This window comes from Pteropus alecto, unplaced genomic scaffold (genome assembly GCF_000325575.1).
Source record: "Pteropus alecto unplaced genomic scaffold, ASM32557v1 scaffold45, whole genome shotgun sequence".
Taxonomy (NCBI): Eukaryota; Metazoa; Chordata; class Mammalia; order Chiroptera; family Pteropodidae; genus Pteropus; species Pteropus alecto.
Window position 1 is genome coordinate 32,938,374 of NW_006442491.1, and position 16,066 is coordinate 32,954,439.

General features: G+C 46.9%; 1 protein-coding gene across 7 annotated transcripts in view; it reads right to left on the minus strand.

The window, feature by feature from the left end:
• Positions 1-16,066, minus strand: part of NFATC2 (nuclear factor of activated T cells 2) — a 145,666-nt gene that overhangs the window by 97,954 nt on the left and 31,646 nt on the right. For all 7 annotated transcript variants that reach the window (XM_025039982.1, XM_015597190.2, XM_015597193.2 and 4 more), the window contains exon 3: positions 13,483-13,654. In XM_025039982.1, the coding sequence (XP_024895750.1) occupies positions 13,483-13,654 (172 nt within the window). The remainder of the gene's footprint in view (positions 1-13,482; positions 13,655-16,066) is intronic.

Here is a 16,066-nt window from a genome sequence, read left to right on the forward strand (position 1 = left end):
TTCGAGCCCCTGACTGAGTCAACTTGGGAGCAAGGAAACCGTGCAAGTTAAGGCCAAGTCGAAGAGCAGCCGAGCTCCCACCTCGAAGTGAACAAAAACTAAACACGGGCACCTCTGCTCAGGTGATACCTGTCACTCTGAGTCATAGACTCATGTAACTTTAGAAATGGGAGGAGTTTACAAAGCTCCTACCCCCTCGCTTTGGGGCCAAGGCTCCCACAGCTCAGAGGGGACACGTGTGTGGGCTGAGGTCGCACAGCAAGACAGAGGCAGGGGCAGAAGTTCACAAGGCTTCCCTCGCTGTCCCAGCCAGTCTGGTCGGTTAGGGGGTGGGAAGGAGGAAGCAGCGCGTGCCCCATCTGCAAGAGAGGAAGGAATGGAGTCGGGATGTCTCCAAGACGAGCAGAGATGCCTTTCTCACTGTTAAGAATGAAATCCAAATGCCTTAAAGAGCCACGTAGGCAATGTGAGTGAGCCAAGCAAGCGATGCAAAAACTGACGAACGTCCATAACCTGAAGACATTAACGGTCAGAATTTTTTTCTTTTTTGAAGAATTGTACCACCAGAGCCACTGTTAAATTGTCTGGTACTTCGTGCAGATTAATGAAAGACACCTCTTCCTCTACACCCTTAGAAGGCATGCGTCAGAACACTGTCTTGATAAATACGCAAATATGAATGGTGCCCTCATGATCCACAGTGCCCTCGTGCAGTGCGCAGCCTGTGCGACTATCCGGTGACACACAGAAGACTTCCCAGGGCTGTGACTTGGGGGCCTCTGTCTACATTCCGCGGTCTTATAAAAGGCTCTGAACTGCCACAGCGCAGTCATGTGGAAACGAAAAACACATACGCTGTCAATACTTGACCCCTAAATCAAACTGGCCAGCTCCCACCTCTGAATTGACGCCTAAAGAGACACCAAGAAAGCGTCTGCCTCAGGACCTCTGCACTAACATTTCCCTCTCCTACCTTTTCCCTAAATATAGGGACACAGCTTACTCTCTTACTGCACTCGAAACACTGGTTAAACATCACCTCTTCAGAAAGTTCTTCCCTAAAAGAGCATCCCGACCCCTCACAATCATCTTCCATCCCCACTCCTGCCTTATTTTCCTTCTTACTGCTTTTTTACCACCTAATAGATCGTAGACTTACTGGTTTGCCATACGTCTCCCTCCACCAGAATACCAGCTCCGTGGAGGAACAAGGTTTTGTCTGCCCTGTTCCCTGCTCCATCTCCATCTCCAGTTAGCAAACTTTCTCTGTAAAGCGAGTAAACATTTCAGGCTTTGCAGGCCATACAGTCTCTTCTGCAAGGACTCGACTCTCCCACTGCAGCGCAAAAGCAGCCATACAAGATGGAAATAAAGCGGTGTGGCTGTGTGCCAATAAAACTTTATTTAGAAAAGCAGGCGGCGGGCCGGACTTGGCTGGCATGGTTTGAGGACCCCTGTCTTAGAAAATGTGTTCACACTCTAACGTGCACACAAACTAACTGGGGACCTTATAAAAGTCAGATTCTGACTCAGCAGGGTGTGGTGGGGCCTGAGATTCGGCATTTTGAATAAACTCCCAGGGGATGTCTGTGCTTCCGGTCCGTGCACCAAACTGAGTGGGGAGCACCCAGCACAGTACCTGGCACGTGGCGAAAGCACGATCGATGTGTGTCAACACTTTTCTTGCTACTGTTTCATCGGGGCGTGATGCCCTTGCTGGTACCACCCATGGCTTTTGTCCCCAGTGGATCATTTTCTGATGAGGGAGAAAAGTTATGTGCCCAGATGTGGGACATAGTCAGTGTACACTAATGGATTATTTTGTCACTCAGCGGGGGGTCCGATAAATCCAAACATTTACCTGATGCAGGTTGTTACAAAAACTGTTCATGAGAACAGGATTTACAGTTTTATAACAAGTGTCGGCTAAGGAAGATGGGGTCCCCTGACAGACACCTAAATTCCCTGAGGAAAGGTCTGTTTGCTTACATAAACGATGGCAGGATCAACTCAGCTTCACCTCCTTCCCAGAAAACTGAAAAGCGCTGTCATTCTAAGCTCCACGGTACTAGCCGCCTCGATCATTGACTGAGAATTTAAAATGCACAGGGCTTCTGCCATGTCCTTTATAAAGTATAATGCTGATGATGGTGATGACGACAGTGAAAACAACCATCAGGACAGACACAGACCCTTCTGGAAGGATCTTCAAGAAAACTACTGGGGCCGCAGGGCGAAGAGGTGGCCGCCGGGTATGGGGTGGCTGCCAAGTATGGGGTGGCCGCCGGGTATGGGGTGGCCGCCGGGTATGGCGCCTTGTTCTGTGCAGCTTTCGTACCTTTGAAATTCTGCACCACGCAGTGCATTTCCTCCCCAAAACTTAATTTATTAAAAAAAAAAAAAAAAAAAACAAAGAAGTCTGCACTCAGTACTGTACTAATGGTTGTACACACACTCTCATCTACTACAGAAATCCTATAAGATAAACATTCTGTCCAACTTGCCACTAGGAAGACCAACGCCCCAGAAGGTCAGATTATCCTTGGGCACAGTCAAACCACTAGTGTGATGAGAACAACTAAGGCTGAAGGTCGGTAGACCCCAGGACCATCTGAACAGGTCTGAGATCATCACAGCGTGCACTTGGGACCTAGAGATGCTGCCTCTCCAAGCCCAAGTGCAGGCTACCCCAGGACATGCTCGGGAAGATCAACAGCAGCCCACAGTCCACTGCAGCCCCCACAAGCCGGCTATTGTTCTGTGCCTGGGAGGGGCCTGCTGGCTGCCATGACCAAAGCAAGGAGGGAAGGAAGCCAGGTGGGTGGGGAGACGCCCGTACACAAGGCACGGGCCTGGGCGAGCTAACAAAGGAAAAATTTGACTGGATGCTTGACCAGACTGGATTTCTTAAATTTTGCAAAAATACTTAAGCAACAATAAAAGCCCCTAGGAGCACCCGTCAAAAATTATCTCAAGATCGATCGTTAAAGATGTCTATTTCTTCTCTGCGGCTTGAGAGCTAAACTATCTAGATTCAGTTCATGGCACACCCACTTCCTGTGTGACCTGAGGCGAGTTACTTAACTTCTCTGTGTCTCCAAATACTGCCCAGAAATAAAGGGAGCATTATAATCGCTTATACAGAGACAGCACTTACAACAATTGCAAATCTTACTAGAATCTTGGTAAATGCTACTCCACCCCTGGTTTCACGAAAACAACTTCGTACAGACGTGACTACGTAAGGGGGGCAGGGGCTAAGCACGATGAGCTTGAGTTTGCCAGCGCGAGATAAAAAGACTCAAAGGAAATACGCCAGAGCGGTCACAGCAGTACTTTCCTATGTGTGTTACGCAATGAACACATATGTAAAACAAGAGAAAATAAAAGAAACCCATAATTGGATAAAAAGGCAGGGAGCGCAAACATATGCACTTACGCACATCTACACATAAATCCAGGGCTATATATACATGTGTATGTGTGTATATTTATACATACAAGATGTAAATAATTGACATACGCGTGTCTGTGTTTACATACACACTCACGCCCACCCTAACTTTTTCGAACCTGGATCAGAACGTTCAGAACCTGCTACTCCTAAGCGGTGGGCCTGAGGACTGTAGAGAACAGTGGAAATGGTTTGGCCGAGGAGCCCGACAGACGTGCTTCTAAATCAGCTCCATCGTATCCAGGCTGCATGACCTTGAGCAAGTCCTCTGACCTTGCGAAGAGCACGCGTGGAAATGAGGGCCACTAATGGCATCCATGTCATCAGTATCTAACTCACACCCATCTCGGCTCTGGGGTCACAGCACGAAATCAAAACTTCTTTGTGAAAACAAACACTCCCTTTTTATCCTACCAGGATGGTGCAAAAGAAAACTAACAATAAGAAGAAACAAGAACAGCAAGCAGATACTGAGCACTCGCTGCGGCCCAGGCCCTGTTCCACGCACTTGACCATATTGTCATTTATTCCTTGCAAAGATCCAGGAGGCAGGTTCCGTATCATCCCCTCTCATGAGCTGTGTGACCTTGAGCCTTAGTTTCCTTATCTCTACATGGAGTTAATAACAGCATCACTACCGCCTGCAGCTGGCACACGGGAAAAGCTCGGTCAGGGCCAGCCTCTTTGTCACTTGAGACCACTCAATGCCCCTGAGCCTCCGTTTCCCCATTCACAAAGCAGGGACAACATGCCGGCCTGAGCCACTCCATGTGAATCGTTTGTCACATAGTAAGTGCTCAATAAACAGATGTGATGATGGGCAGAGTCAGCCCACAGCCTTCCAGGAGGCTCAGGACGAGTGGCTTTAACCTCGACGCTGTCTCCCAGGTCCAGAGACTGGCTCCGCTGCCCTCACAGAGGGAACAGGTGCCCTGGGAAAATCTGTCCACCCTCATGGGCCAGGTAAGGATTTTGTTGTCGGTGGAGCTGACGCCTTCTGAGGAAGTGATGAGTCTCATTCATGGGACCAAACTAGAAAATACTGACGGTTTGATAAACAGATCTTGTGACCACTCTCCCACCTGTTAAACCCACAGGACACCTGGGAGGGGGCGGGGCCAGCTGGGGAGGGAGAGCCTCCTGCACACCAGCCTGCAGACAGTCAGGGTGAGGGTGTTCAGGCCTCCAGACGGGTCCCAGGTGGGGTCGCAGTCTCCTCCTCCTGCAGCCTGCTGGAGCTACCACGTGCTTGAAATCCACCTCCAGAAGATGCCTCCTTTTAAAGTCTTTGCTTTGCCCAAGGTCCCTCAGTGGAGAAAGCAGAGGCGAGGGCAGGACCTGAACACCCAAATCTGGGTCCAGGGCTCAAATCACACCATTTAGAAGCACGTCTGCCCAAAGCTGCTGCTGCAGTGGGGCCTTTCCTAAGCCCCGTCCAAGCTCTCCCTCATGTCACCCCCAGCTAGAGCCCCGCCACAAGCATTCAGACTTCATTTTACTCCAGAATGGGGCTCAACCCTGAGCCGGCTGGGAGCAGGTGATGGATGAACGAATGGCTAAGTGGAAAGATGAGAACCCAGAAGCTAAAAGCCAAGCTCAGGGCACCACTTCTGCCCAGGTGCCTGACTTTAAGCCACCCCCGACTGTGCCTCTGCATCCATCTGTACAATGGGAAAAATAGCCCCAGTTCACCGTGTGCCTGCAAGGATGAAATAAGACCATACGTGTGAAAAACAAACAATGTGCTCTCAATATCTATCCTAGATTAGTGTCAGCGTTGATTATCTCAACCAGAAAAGGCCTGAATGGAATCTAACCTTAGGCTAATAGAGCTCAAAAGATCCCAAATCTATACCACTCGCTGTATTTCTCAAGAAAGAACAACGGTGGAGCCAACGCCTGCTTTGTGCCAAAGACCATGCTGGGCACTTCTGCATAGAATCCGAACGACTCTTGACTAGACAAAGCAAATAACCTCTAAGATGGAGGTCTTCCTCACTTGATACCTGAAGAAACTGCAGCCAAACCGGTTGCCCAGCATCCCAAAGCTCCAAACAACCAGCTCTTTCTACTTCCAAGACACGGCACAGATGGATGGCTCAGGGGCGGCCCAGGCCTCGGACCGCCTACATCCAAACCAATGCCATTGCTCACCCGCTGGGTGACCTCAGGCAAGTTGCTTAACCTCTCAGTGTCCCCATTTCCTTGTCTGTAAAATGAGAGTTGTAATTCTACCACCTCTATTCCATGCCCTCATCGCAAAGATTAAGGAGGTCGCCTGAAGGGAAGTATGCAGTAAGCGCTCAGTAAGTGTAGCTTTCAGCATCACGCCACCGTGCCCAGACCAAAGGAGGGACCCGAAAAATCGTTTGTGGAGCAGATGAAGTTTCCTCTAGGTGTTCCTGCTGGTTGCCAGGCATATTGGAAGCTTCAGAACTAATCTTTCTTTTTGAAACAATTGTTTCTCCAAGATTCCGGAAGCTGTTTCCTCCCTACATTTGGCGACAATATTGTTCTGATGCCCATTACTCACGGCAATTTATCTTCCACCGTGAACTAAAAGCACTCCTTGCTTACCGTCGGAGTGTCTTTGGCACGAGATTGGTACCACCCAGCCCTGCACCTCCTCATCACCCCACAACTCTGCCTGCACCAGCTCCTACCCTGGATACCATCTCCTCTCGTCAGCTCCTGGCTCACCCCTGGAGGTCAAGGTCACACACAGGGGGTTGCATTTGACCCACAGAAGCACTTGGTTTAGGCTGTTCTCTTTTAACAAGTTTTCTAAACGAATCACCGGTGTTATAATCAGGAGACTGGTATAGATGAGGAGCAGGTGATGAGGATGGATCGGCATACCCACCCACCCCATCCCCATCTTTAAATGAAAAGGCTGGGTCGAGCCATCTCTAGGGGATGGGTTCCCTTGGAAAATGGGAAGAATCTCAGTGGGGACGGACGGGGTCACCTTGATGGACAGAGATGGACTGTGGCCTCCCCAAGACTACAGCCATATCATGCCTCTCGCCCATAGCCAATCTTGCAAAACCTCCAGTTAGTCCGACTTTCAAAATATACCCAGCATCCAATCATTTTGAACACCCTCTACCTCCAGCCCTGGTCCAGCCACCAGCCTCTCGGGCCTGGTCCCCTGCAGCAGCTCCTCAGCCATCTCCTGCTTCTCCCTCCAATGCCCCACAGTCCACGCTCATCAGCGTGGCAGCTGAAGGGGTCCTGCTAAAACCTAAAGCAGACCCCACCCACCCCCGGCTCCCACCTCACGGAGAGCACAAGTCCTCAAACAGTGTCCAAAGCCCGAATCCGCCCATCCTCTTTCCTCCGGGACCCCGTCTGGTCACCCTGCTTTTGCCGCACAGGCCTCCTCTCTGTTCCTAGACTGCACTCAGCTTGTCCCCGATGTCCCCTCAGTGGGCAGCACGCCGCCCCAGGTCCCCGCACCTCCTAGTCCTTCATCTCCTTCTTTGCTCAAATGCCACTTATGTGACCACTCCCCATGGCCCTGGCCTTGCTAGTTCATCCCGTGGCACTTATCACCTTCCACGTGCTATTTAATTTTCCTATTTATTAGATTTATTGTTTATCTCCCCACAGCCAGAACGTCAGCTCCACGGGAGCAGGAATTTCTGTCTGTTTTGTTCACTGCTGGATTCCCAGCGCCTGGAACGGTGCCTAGCCCATAGAAGGTGCTTAATAAACATTCCTGACCACGGACTGAAGGAGCGAAGGGCCCCCCAGTGATCTCAAAACACGCCAGAAGCTTGAGCCTCCGCTCACCATTTCGCTCCCCTCTCCCTTCCCTTTCCAGAAGGTCTGATTGAACCTTCTGTAGAAGCAAACACAGCAGCCCTGATCCAGACAGATTAGCATCAGCAAGAGCTGCCTGCGGGGCTCGCCGAGGACAAAATGTCGTTAGTCCAATAGACGCCAACGTGCCAGCCAATTGCCAAAGGAAGCACTGCTCAATGTCACGACTCCAGCTTCGCCTGGCAAGGAGAAAATCCCGCCTGGCTCCTTTCTTCCCTCTCTCAGATATAATTCAAAGCGAGTTGCAGATAGTACAAGAGCTGAAATCCAACGAGAGGAAATCCATTTTATGAGCTGAAAGCTTGGAGACTTAACTGGCCTCCCCTGGATTGGAGGGGGGTGGCGGTAACCTGAACAGGTGCGCCCCTGGCCCCCCGACTCTTCGCCCTGCAACGAAGCTCGTTGCTGTTAGCCAGGATGAAACAGCGATCAGGTTTCTGCATCTGTGAGGACTCTCTCCTAAAGGAACTATCCACGTTTCTCCATATGTCTGAACATCTGTTTGAAAGAATCAAGAACACTGATGTGTGCGCTGTGGTTAAACGGTCTCATATTTTGATCGCTTTCTAACCAAAAGGATGGCTTTCCAATCTTTTCTTGTTTTTCAGTCGAAAACATGTCCCAGGGAGAGGTAAGAATAACATTTTTTGAAAGTCCCAGCACACGGATGGATAAGGAATAAAATGAAGTGTCCTCTACTGGGAATTTCTCGGCAGGAATATGGTTCAAGGGTCTGGAGGCAGGCAGGGGGAGGATTAAATGGCAATGGCATTATACAGGCCACTCTCACGTGGAGCACTATTAGATCTCAAAAGGTGAAGAGTTGGGGAAACACATAAAGCCCAGTCTCACAAAGCCACCTATGAACGGACATTTAAGCCACCAATGGACCAGTGTGTCCTGTCCGGAAACGGAATGAGGAGATGATGGCAGCGGTCCACCAGAGGCGTGTGCTTCTTCCAAGGTGAGTCGAGTGGCTCCCTGTCTCAACTGGTCCCAACGGGTCAAAGTCAGACAAACGAGTTAAGATTCTCTGGCTCCCAAGAAAAAACCATAAACTTCACCTATTTCAATGGGATTCAGAGCTCTGTAGGAGAGTCTGCTGGGCCTGGCTCCCTCCTGAGCTGGACAATTCTTAGAAATCATAGAAATATAGCCTCGCTCTTATCGCCCTTTCTACTTGATAAACTTTGAAGTAATGTAGCCCTTATTTACCCCCCACAGGATTCGAACTGGAGGCTATTTGCCCTGAGCCAAAGTTAACCTAAAGTTGGATTTAGTAGCCCCAACGTAATCATCAGAAATTTCACATAAAAATTCAGATTTGAAAAAATAACTGTAAAACCTAGCAGCGCTGGACCCACATCCCCGCATGGCACAACCAACGGGAGCCGAAGAGGGGCTGCCTCCGAGAGACGAGGCGCACACTCTGGGCCCTACTCTCCAGCACCCCGTTTCTCCCTGACTCATCCGGCCATTTCCTTTCACTGCCTGGCCCTCGTGAGCTTGTCTGTGTGTGATACTGCTTCTCCATCCTCTCTCTCCTCAGCGCATCGCTTCTGGAGAGATGCAGGTTGCTACCGAGGGTAGCAACAAGCGGACACGCGCCAAGCGGACACACGCCAAGCCCGTGAGTGATGGCGCATGTGTGTGGTCTAAGCCATTCCAGGGGCCTGAGAATTAGAAAGTCCGGGACTTTGTTCCTGAGCTCCAGGCTCATATACCCAACTACCTACTTGACATCTTTGCTTGGACATCTCGCAAGCCCTTCCTACACCCCAAACAGAACTCATAATCTTCCGCTAGGAAAATGACTTCCTCTCCAAGTCATCCCACCTGGCCTATGACACCATCTTCCAGCCCAGGTGCTCCCTCACCTCCCACATCTAAGCCAGCACCAAGTCCAGAAGACCACACCACAGAATCCACCCCCTCCTTTCCCGCTGCTACTTCCTCATCCTCACCACCTCGCTCTCTCACTTAGCCACGCCGCAGCCTGCTGAATTCATCTCCTTGCTTCCCCTCTTAGTCCTTTTAACCCACTCCCTAGAGAAAAACCGTGTGATCCTCAAAATATTAAATCAGAATCACCTCCCTCCCCTATTCAAAACTCGTCATTCCCTTCCCCCGAAATAAAACTCTAGCTCCTCGCCTTGGCTTATGAGTCTTGCATGTCCTGGTCCTGCCAACCCGTCACCCTTCGAGCTAAACACACGTGACACTGGCCCCCCTTCAGCTCCTCAGACACACCAAGTTCTTCCCTGCCTCGGGACCTTTACACGAGCTGTGCTCTGTGCATGGAACGCTCTCCTACCACCAAGAGATAGCGAGACAGAGGGAGGAAGGGCATCATTCTTCTCTTCGTTGGCTCTATCACCTGCTCCAGGTCCCAGCTGGTAAGTCGCCTCCTTGACAAGACCCTCCCTCTAAAGCAGGTCTTCCAAGTACTCTGGCATGGTTTGTTTTGTTGAAGACATTACCCCCGACTTGTGAATCCCACAGATGAGCTTCTGACCAGCCGCCATGTCTTACTTAAGAGTCCATGTGTCATTCCAGATTGTCCTTACCTGGCCTCCCTGATCCACCTACATCTCGGCAATGTTTGGTTACACCAAACCATCCTGGGCACCTCCAGTGCCCCCTGAGCTCTGCCACACAGGAGCTGTGTTGATCTCACCTACCGTCATATTATCACTGCCTAGCACACAGCAGGTCCTCAACAAAATGCTCGCCTAATGAATGAGTCAGGAGATGTGAAAAGCATTTAAGGTTTGGAACAAACTTTCTTCCAAGACCAAGTGACACTCAGGAAGAAGAAAAAAAAAAAACCAGCTAGATGCAGCATATGTTTAAGATTTAAAATTTTATATTTAAAGGAAGAGAATGCAATGGTCTTGTACTCACTTTATTTCCATATAAAGAGGAGCATAAAACCACTAAGCATGCGAAAAAAGATTAAGTTTTATAGTGTGGCAAATAAAAAACGAGAAGGGTGGGGACCAATAATTGAGAAGAGGTAAAAGGAGACGTGGCGTAGTACAGAAATAGAAACAGATGGCGAGATAAAGGGACAGACAGAGACCAAGAAAGAAACCAGCAGAAGTTTCTAGGCAAGGTACAAAAATGGGGCTTTGGTTGCTCTTCTGGGAACAAAGGGGCACCCTCCAGATTTTGAATGGGGTTTTCACACCTCCTTAAAGGTTAAGAGCACTCATCGTCTCAAGGTCCCCTCTTTCCTTCATTTTTTCAAAGGAGTTTTTTTTTTAAACTGACTTCCTACGCTAAAAAAAGCAGAGGTTAGCACATTTCATTTTAAAGAGAACACGCTATTCAAATGATTTTTTTTTTTTAAATACTTCGTTTTGTGTCTTTTGAGAATACGGCTACAGATTTTTAAGTCACACTTTGAGTTTTCAAAGATATGAGCAAGAAAAAGGATGGATCTTTGGGGGCTGTTGGAAGGAGGGGCGTGAACTTCCAATACGGTATAGCAGGTGTCTTTTGAACTGCACATTCAGCCCATTCTGTTCTCTGGAACTTTCCATGGCCCTAGGCCCTGATGAATGGGTGAACAGAGCCTAGCACCTCACACGGCCTGTCCGCTCTGGCTGAGTTAACTGGACCAGTGGGTGGCACCCTTCCCAAACAGGACCAATTAGAATCTCACTGAGAACAAGGATTTGGGCCCCAGTGAGCTGGTAAGGGGGCTGGAATTGGAAGAGCATATAAAAGTCATAGGCAGGAGGTGTGGGCATTTTTCCATCAGGCAGGGAAAGCTGGCCTGAAGAGAAACGCAGAAGATCGGGACAGTGGTGTAGCAGGTAGAGCCAGACACCTGGGTCTCAGGTCCACCACTCAACAGCTATGACCTTGAACAGGTTCCTTGACATCTCCCTAAACTAACCGTAACCTGCTCCATAGGGCTCTTTAAGGATTAAATAAGTTAATCCACACAACACTCGGAACAGAGTCTGACACACAGTAAACACTCGCTAAGTGTTATCTATTACCATCTTGCTCAACTGTAAGTTCACGAGCGTGAGGATTTCTGGCTATTTTGTTCATACCATATTCCAGAACCTAGAACCATGCTTGGTACATAGGAGTGCTCCGCAAACGTTTGTCGAATGATCAGAGAATGAAGAAGCCCTACAAGCATAGAGACCATGGACGGAAGCTCCCGGCTCTGTTCCTTATCTCAGCTCCAACCCCCAAGAAGCAGTTAGAGTTGGGTCTTATCAAACCCCTAATCAAGTCATGTTTCTTTCCTGCTTTTGTCATCTCAGAATAAAAGCCAAACTCTCCCCCGTGGCTATCCAGGCCCTGCATGCCCTGGTCCCTTCCCGCCTCTCTCCCCTCTCTCTCTGGCCCTTCATACTCCAGTCACGCCAGACTCCTTAAGGTCCTCTGATGTGGTTCCTTCTGCCTCCGGGCCTTTGCACATGCTATTCCTCCCACGCAATCTCGGCTCTAGTCTCTTCCTCAGGAAAATCTTAACAGATGTTCGTCCCCCGTCTTACACAACCAGAGCCCCAAGGGCTTTCCCTCATGCCAGTTGCCACAGTTTGTAATTTTATCATTTACGTAATTAGTCAGTGACTCCTTCCCCCTAGCTTCACGAGCTCCATGAAGAAAGAGTTCATAACTTTTTTATTCATTATATTTCATATATATATATCAGTATCAAGCACAGCATATGACAAAAGGTAGACGCCCAACAAATACTTGCAGAATAAATCCTGACCGAGCAAAGAAGTGTCTTGAACCTTGACTTCCCAAGTCCAGGTGCTTCTTGAGTTGAGTCTCCCGGCCTGGTTTTACGCCCTAGCCCAGCAGTCCCCTCATACAATCTCCTTTTTCTAATCTGCTTTGAATGAGTTTCTCATTACAACCAAAGGCTTTGACTCAAACACACAGACTAACACCATCCTCCAAGCCAGGAGGTTCCCAACCCCGAATAGATTAGCCTTTAGAGGAAAATAACAAAATCCAGAGTCTCTACAATGCCCAGTATATATTATCATCACGATGTCAGAATATAGTCAACAATTACTAGACATGCAAAGAAAGAGGAAGATGGGACTCATGGTCAAGGAAAAGACGCAATGAATAGAAACAGATCCCAAGATGGCAGTGATGTCAGATTTAGAAAAAGCATCTGCCAGGATCTATAAGTTCCTAACGTTATCATAAAAGTCCTTAACCAGGTGTACACACCCAGAGCACCTGCAGAGATTTGGGGAGCTGGGGTTTGTTTGTTTGTTGTCTGAATTCTACTCATGTCACATAGCTTCTAATTAACTAATTCCAGGGAATGCTCAAGAATCTGTATTTTTAACAACTACTCTAAAGGGTTCTGATGCATCAGATTGTCATCATAGGCTTCTCATTTCCACTTGAAGGGAAATACTTTAAAAAGTTAAATTAATATAAACGATTGGTAGGTACCAATCAGCAGTTGCTGGTGAACCAGACTATACAATTAAAAAGATTTCAACTCTATTTTGGAGAAAAAAGAAAAAAAAAAATCTTATAAAAAAAAAATCTTATAAAAAAAAAAAATCTGAGGATGAATTAAAAGCCACTGACATGAAAGATAACTATTAAGAAAAAAAACAAGAGGAAATGCTCATGGTAAAATGTGAAGTAAAAAAAAAAATCAGAGTACAAACTACTATAACATCGAGTATATAAACGTATAGTCATAGACACTGCCATGTTTGTGAATAGAAAAGAGGCAACAGGAAATACATCAAAATGCTAATAATAGTTATTTCAGGCAGTTTTATTATGTAGAGTTTTAATTTCTTCTACTTTTCTATATTTTACAAGAGTATATTGATTTTCCTCTATAGACTCTCATCTGAAGTTTAAACACAAAATGATGGCTTCAGAAACTTCTGTCAACATACAAATGTCTGCCAAACTCTAGCAGTTTCTCAGTCAGAAAGAGTAGGGAAGAAGTGGCTTGAACATGAATACCATCTCCGTCCTTATCCAGCTCAAGGCAACTTTCTCCTCTGGATTCTCAGTAGCTGCATTAGCTTCAGATACTAATTCAATCTTAAATTTCCCACCCCTCTGAGGAGTAAGAGGCTGAGTCACATACCTCAACCTAAAAAGCAACAGGCAGTGACTTAGCAGAAGTGAATCATCCAGTAAAAAAATAAGGGACGCAAAATAAAAAGAATTCAAGTCCATACCTGAACCACAGGGTGGCCACCGGTTGGGGCTTTGACAGCCCCTCGGCTGCCTTCTGTCTCATAGTGGGCCCGGTGGTGTGGCTTGGGCTGCACCTCAATCCGCAGCTCATAGGAGCCTGACTGGTGGGACAGTGGCCACTCGAGTGGAGGGAGGGATGCAGTCACTGGGATACTGAAGGAGGAAAAAGAATCAGTCGTGTGTACAATAAATCAGAATCAGTCAACTTGTACAATAAGTATAAATGGTCCCTTTTCTAAAAATCATGTCCAGTGTACATATGAATGAAACGATGGCTGTTGGGAAGCAGATATTTCTCAGACACAATGGGTAAGGCTCTTCAAAAGATAGAAATCTTTTTTCTTTGCTTTCTCTTTCGTCTTGATGAAGGTAGTGAATAAATTCACTGAATTGATGAAGCTAGTTTCATTATATGTTAGTTCTAGCGTGTTTCTAGCTGTTACAACTTCTTTTCCTCTGGGAATTTTGAAGAGTATCACATCCCCACCTCTAAAAAAAAAAATCCTTAGCCAGGATTTTTTCCTTTTCCTGAGGAGTGCATGCAGGAGAAGGAACACTACAGTGGGCATCAGAGGACCCACATGTGTCACCAACACGCCATGTGACATTAGTCAAGGAACTTCGCTTTCTTAACCTCGGTCTCCTATAACCACATAACAAGTGCACTAGGTGGCTGGCATCTGAGAGTTGTTTAAGCTCTTATTTCTATGTCCGATGATCTCAATTCAAAGTAAATTTTAGGGAGAGGACATTTCCAGTCACGGTGCTTATCATGTCAAGTGCAGAATACCCAGCCATAGAGAGGTGTCTGGTTCAGGTATGGATGAGCTGAACCACTCAGACCCCCTAATATTAAATGAAGAGTAAAGGTCAAGAGCATGACTGGAGTCACATATCCAACTTCAAGTCCCAGCTCCACTTCTAACTACCTGTGTGACTTTGAGCAAATGCATCTACCTTCCTGGGCCTTCGTGTCCTCAACTGTGAAATGGGGATACTGAGATTATATAAAGAGCTTAGTACGAGAAGTGCTCAAAAAAAAAATACTAGCTATAATTTTTTTCCTGTATATATTGTACATTTCAAATAAATAGTTATTTCCTGTAAACAATCTTAGTTACACCACTGGATATACATGCCTCTACATCTGAAATTGCAAGGTCTTTGAAGTTATAAGGCATGCCATTAAGTTGCATTTTAATATGGAATTTCAACCCTATTCAGCACACACAGCAAGCACACTTGATATGTGGTTAGAATTATGTCATCTAAGAGTTGACTGAGGTCTTGACCATCTATCTAGATCATTCCTTCAGATCCTCGGAGAACCTAAAGACATTGTCCCAAAATCACAGAGCAAGATGGAGCCAAGGATCCAATTTACGTCTCTTGACTCCTAGTCCAGGGCTCTAACCGCATCTCTGTAGTGTCTCTTATCTTATTACTAATTTCCTTAAAATAGGTCCAAGAAAACATCGCATTTATGGAATGACTCTAGAACAATGCCTGACACTTGAGAGGCACTCAGTGAATGTTCGCTGGGTGGGTGGATGGGCAGATGGATGGATAGATAAATGAATGAATAAATGAGCAGTTTTATTTCAAAGAACCCCTGTATATTCAAAGTAGCTTTGAAGTTCAAAGCATGGATTTATGTCATCATGTCCTGATTTTTCACATATGGCAGAAATCATTAATCCAATCAGGATATTCTTTCTCACTAAACCCAGAGCTGCGAGAAGCTGACTTAGTTATCAACTGGACTTAGTTAAGCACTTGCAATGAAGCCAATTCCATCCCTTCCCTAGCATATCAATATCGAGGGGAGAATGGAAGGGGATGGCACCCCATAAACTCCATCAGTGCCAGAGTCCAACCTGAATTGACAATTGATCTTAAAATTGTATCCTCGCTATGCAAGCAAATCTCAATCCCTTCTTTCCAACCACATTGTCTGCTGAAGCCCCTCTTACCCTGATGTCTTAGGATGCTCAAAGTGCCTTTATTTCTACCTTAGTTACAGTGTCAACAGGCCTTCAAGCTTCTGCTACAGCCAAGGTGCCGTAGGTGGTAAATACTCTTACTCTCATCTTGTATTCAAGTTTAAAATTGTAAAGTTTGCAAATTAAGGCTCATAAAAAATTCACTTCGCCCCTGTGTCTTCAGAAGTATCAAAAAATTAAGTAAGTAGAAGATTCAGTGGGATATCCCTAAGTACCAACTTCTAATGCTGTTTGTTCTGGAGTAAGTCTTTGAGAACTGAAATACGATCTTAAGAATCAGAAGACTGGAGGCAGTCTGAAATCCTGCATTTAAATTCCACCCTCTACTGAGTTGTCCACACAACCTGAGATAAATATTATCACGAGACTTCCATGAATGCCCTTCTTTTCAATCTTACAGAAAATCCTTGCAAATATCTCATTGGTTGGCATAGATTGGCACTTGCTAGGGACTAAAGGACCCTAACACATCAGAACCTCTCAGATAAAGCCACAGAATGCAGAGGGGAGGACTTTACAGACAATAAAGTCTCAGGTAAATGTGGCTTTATCATATTTTATA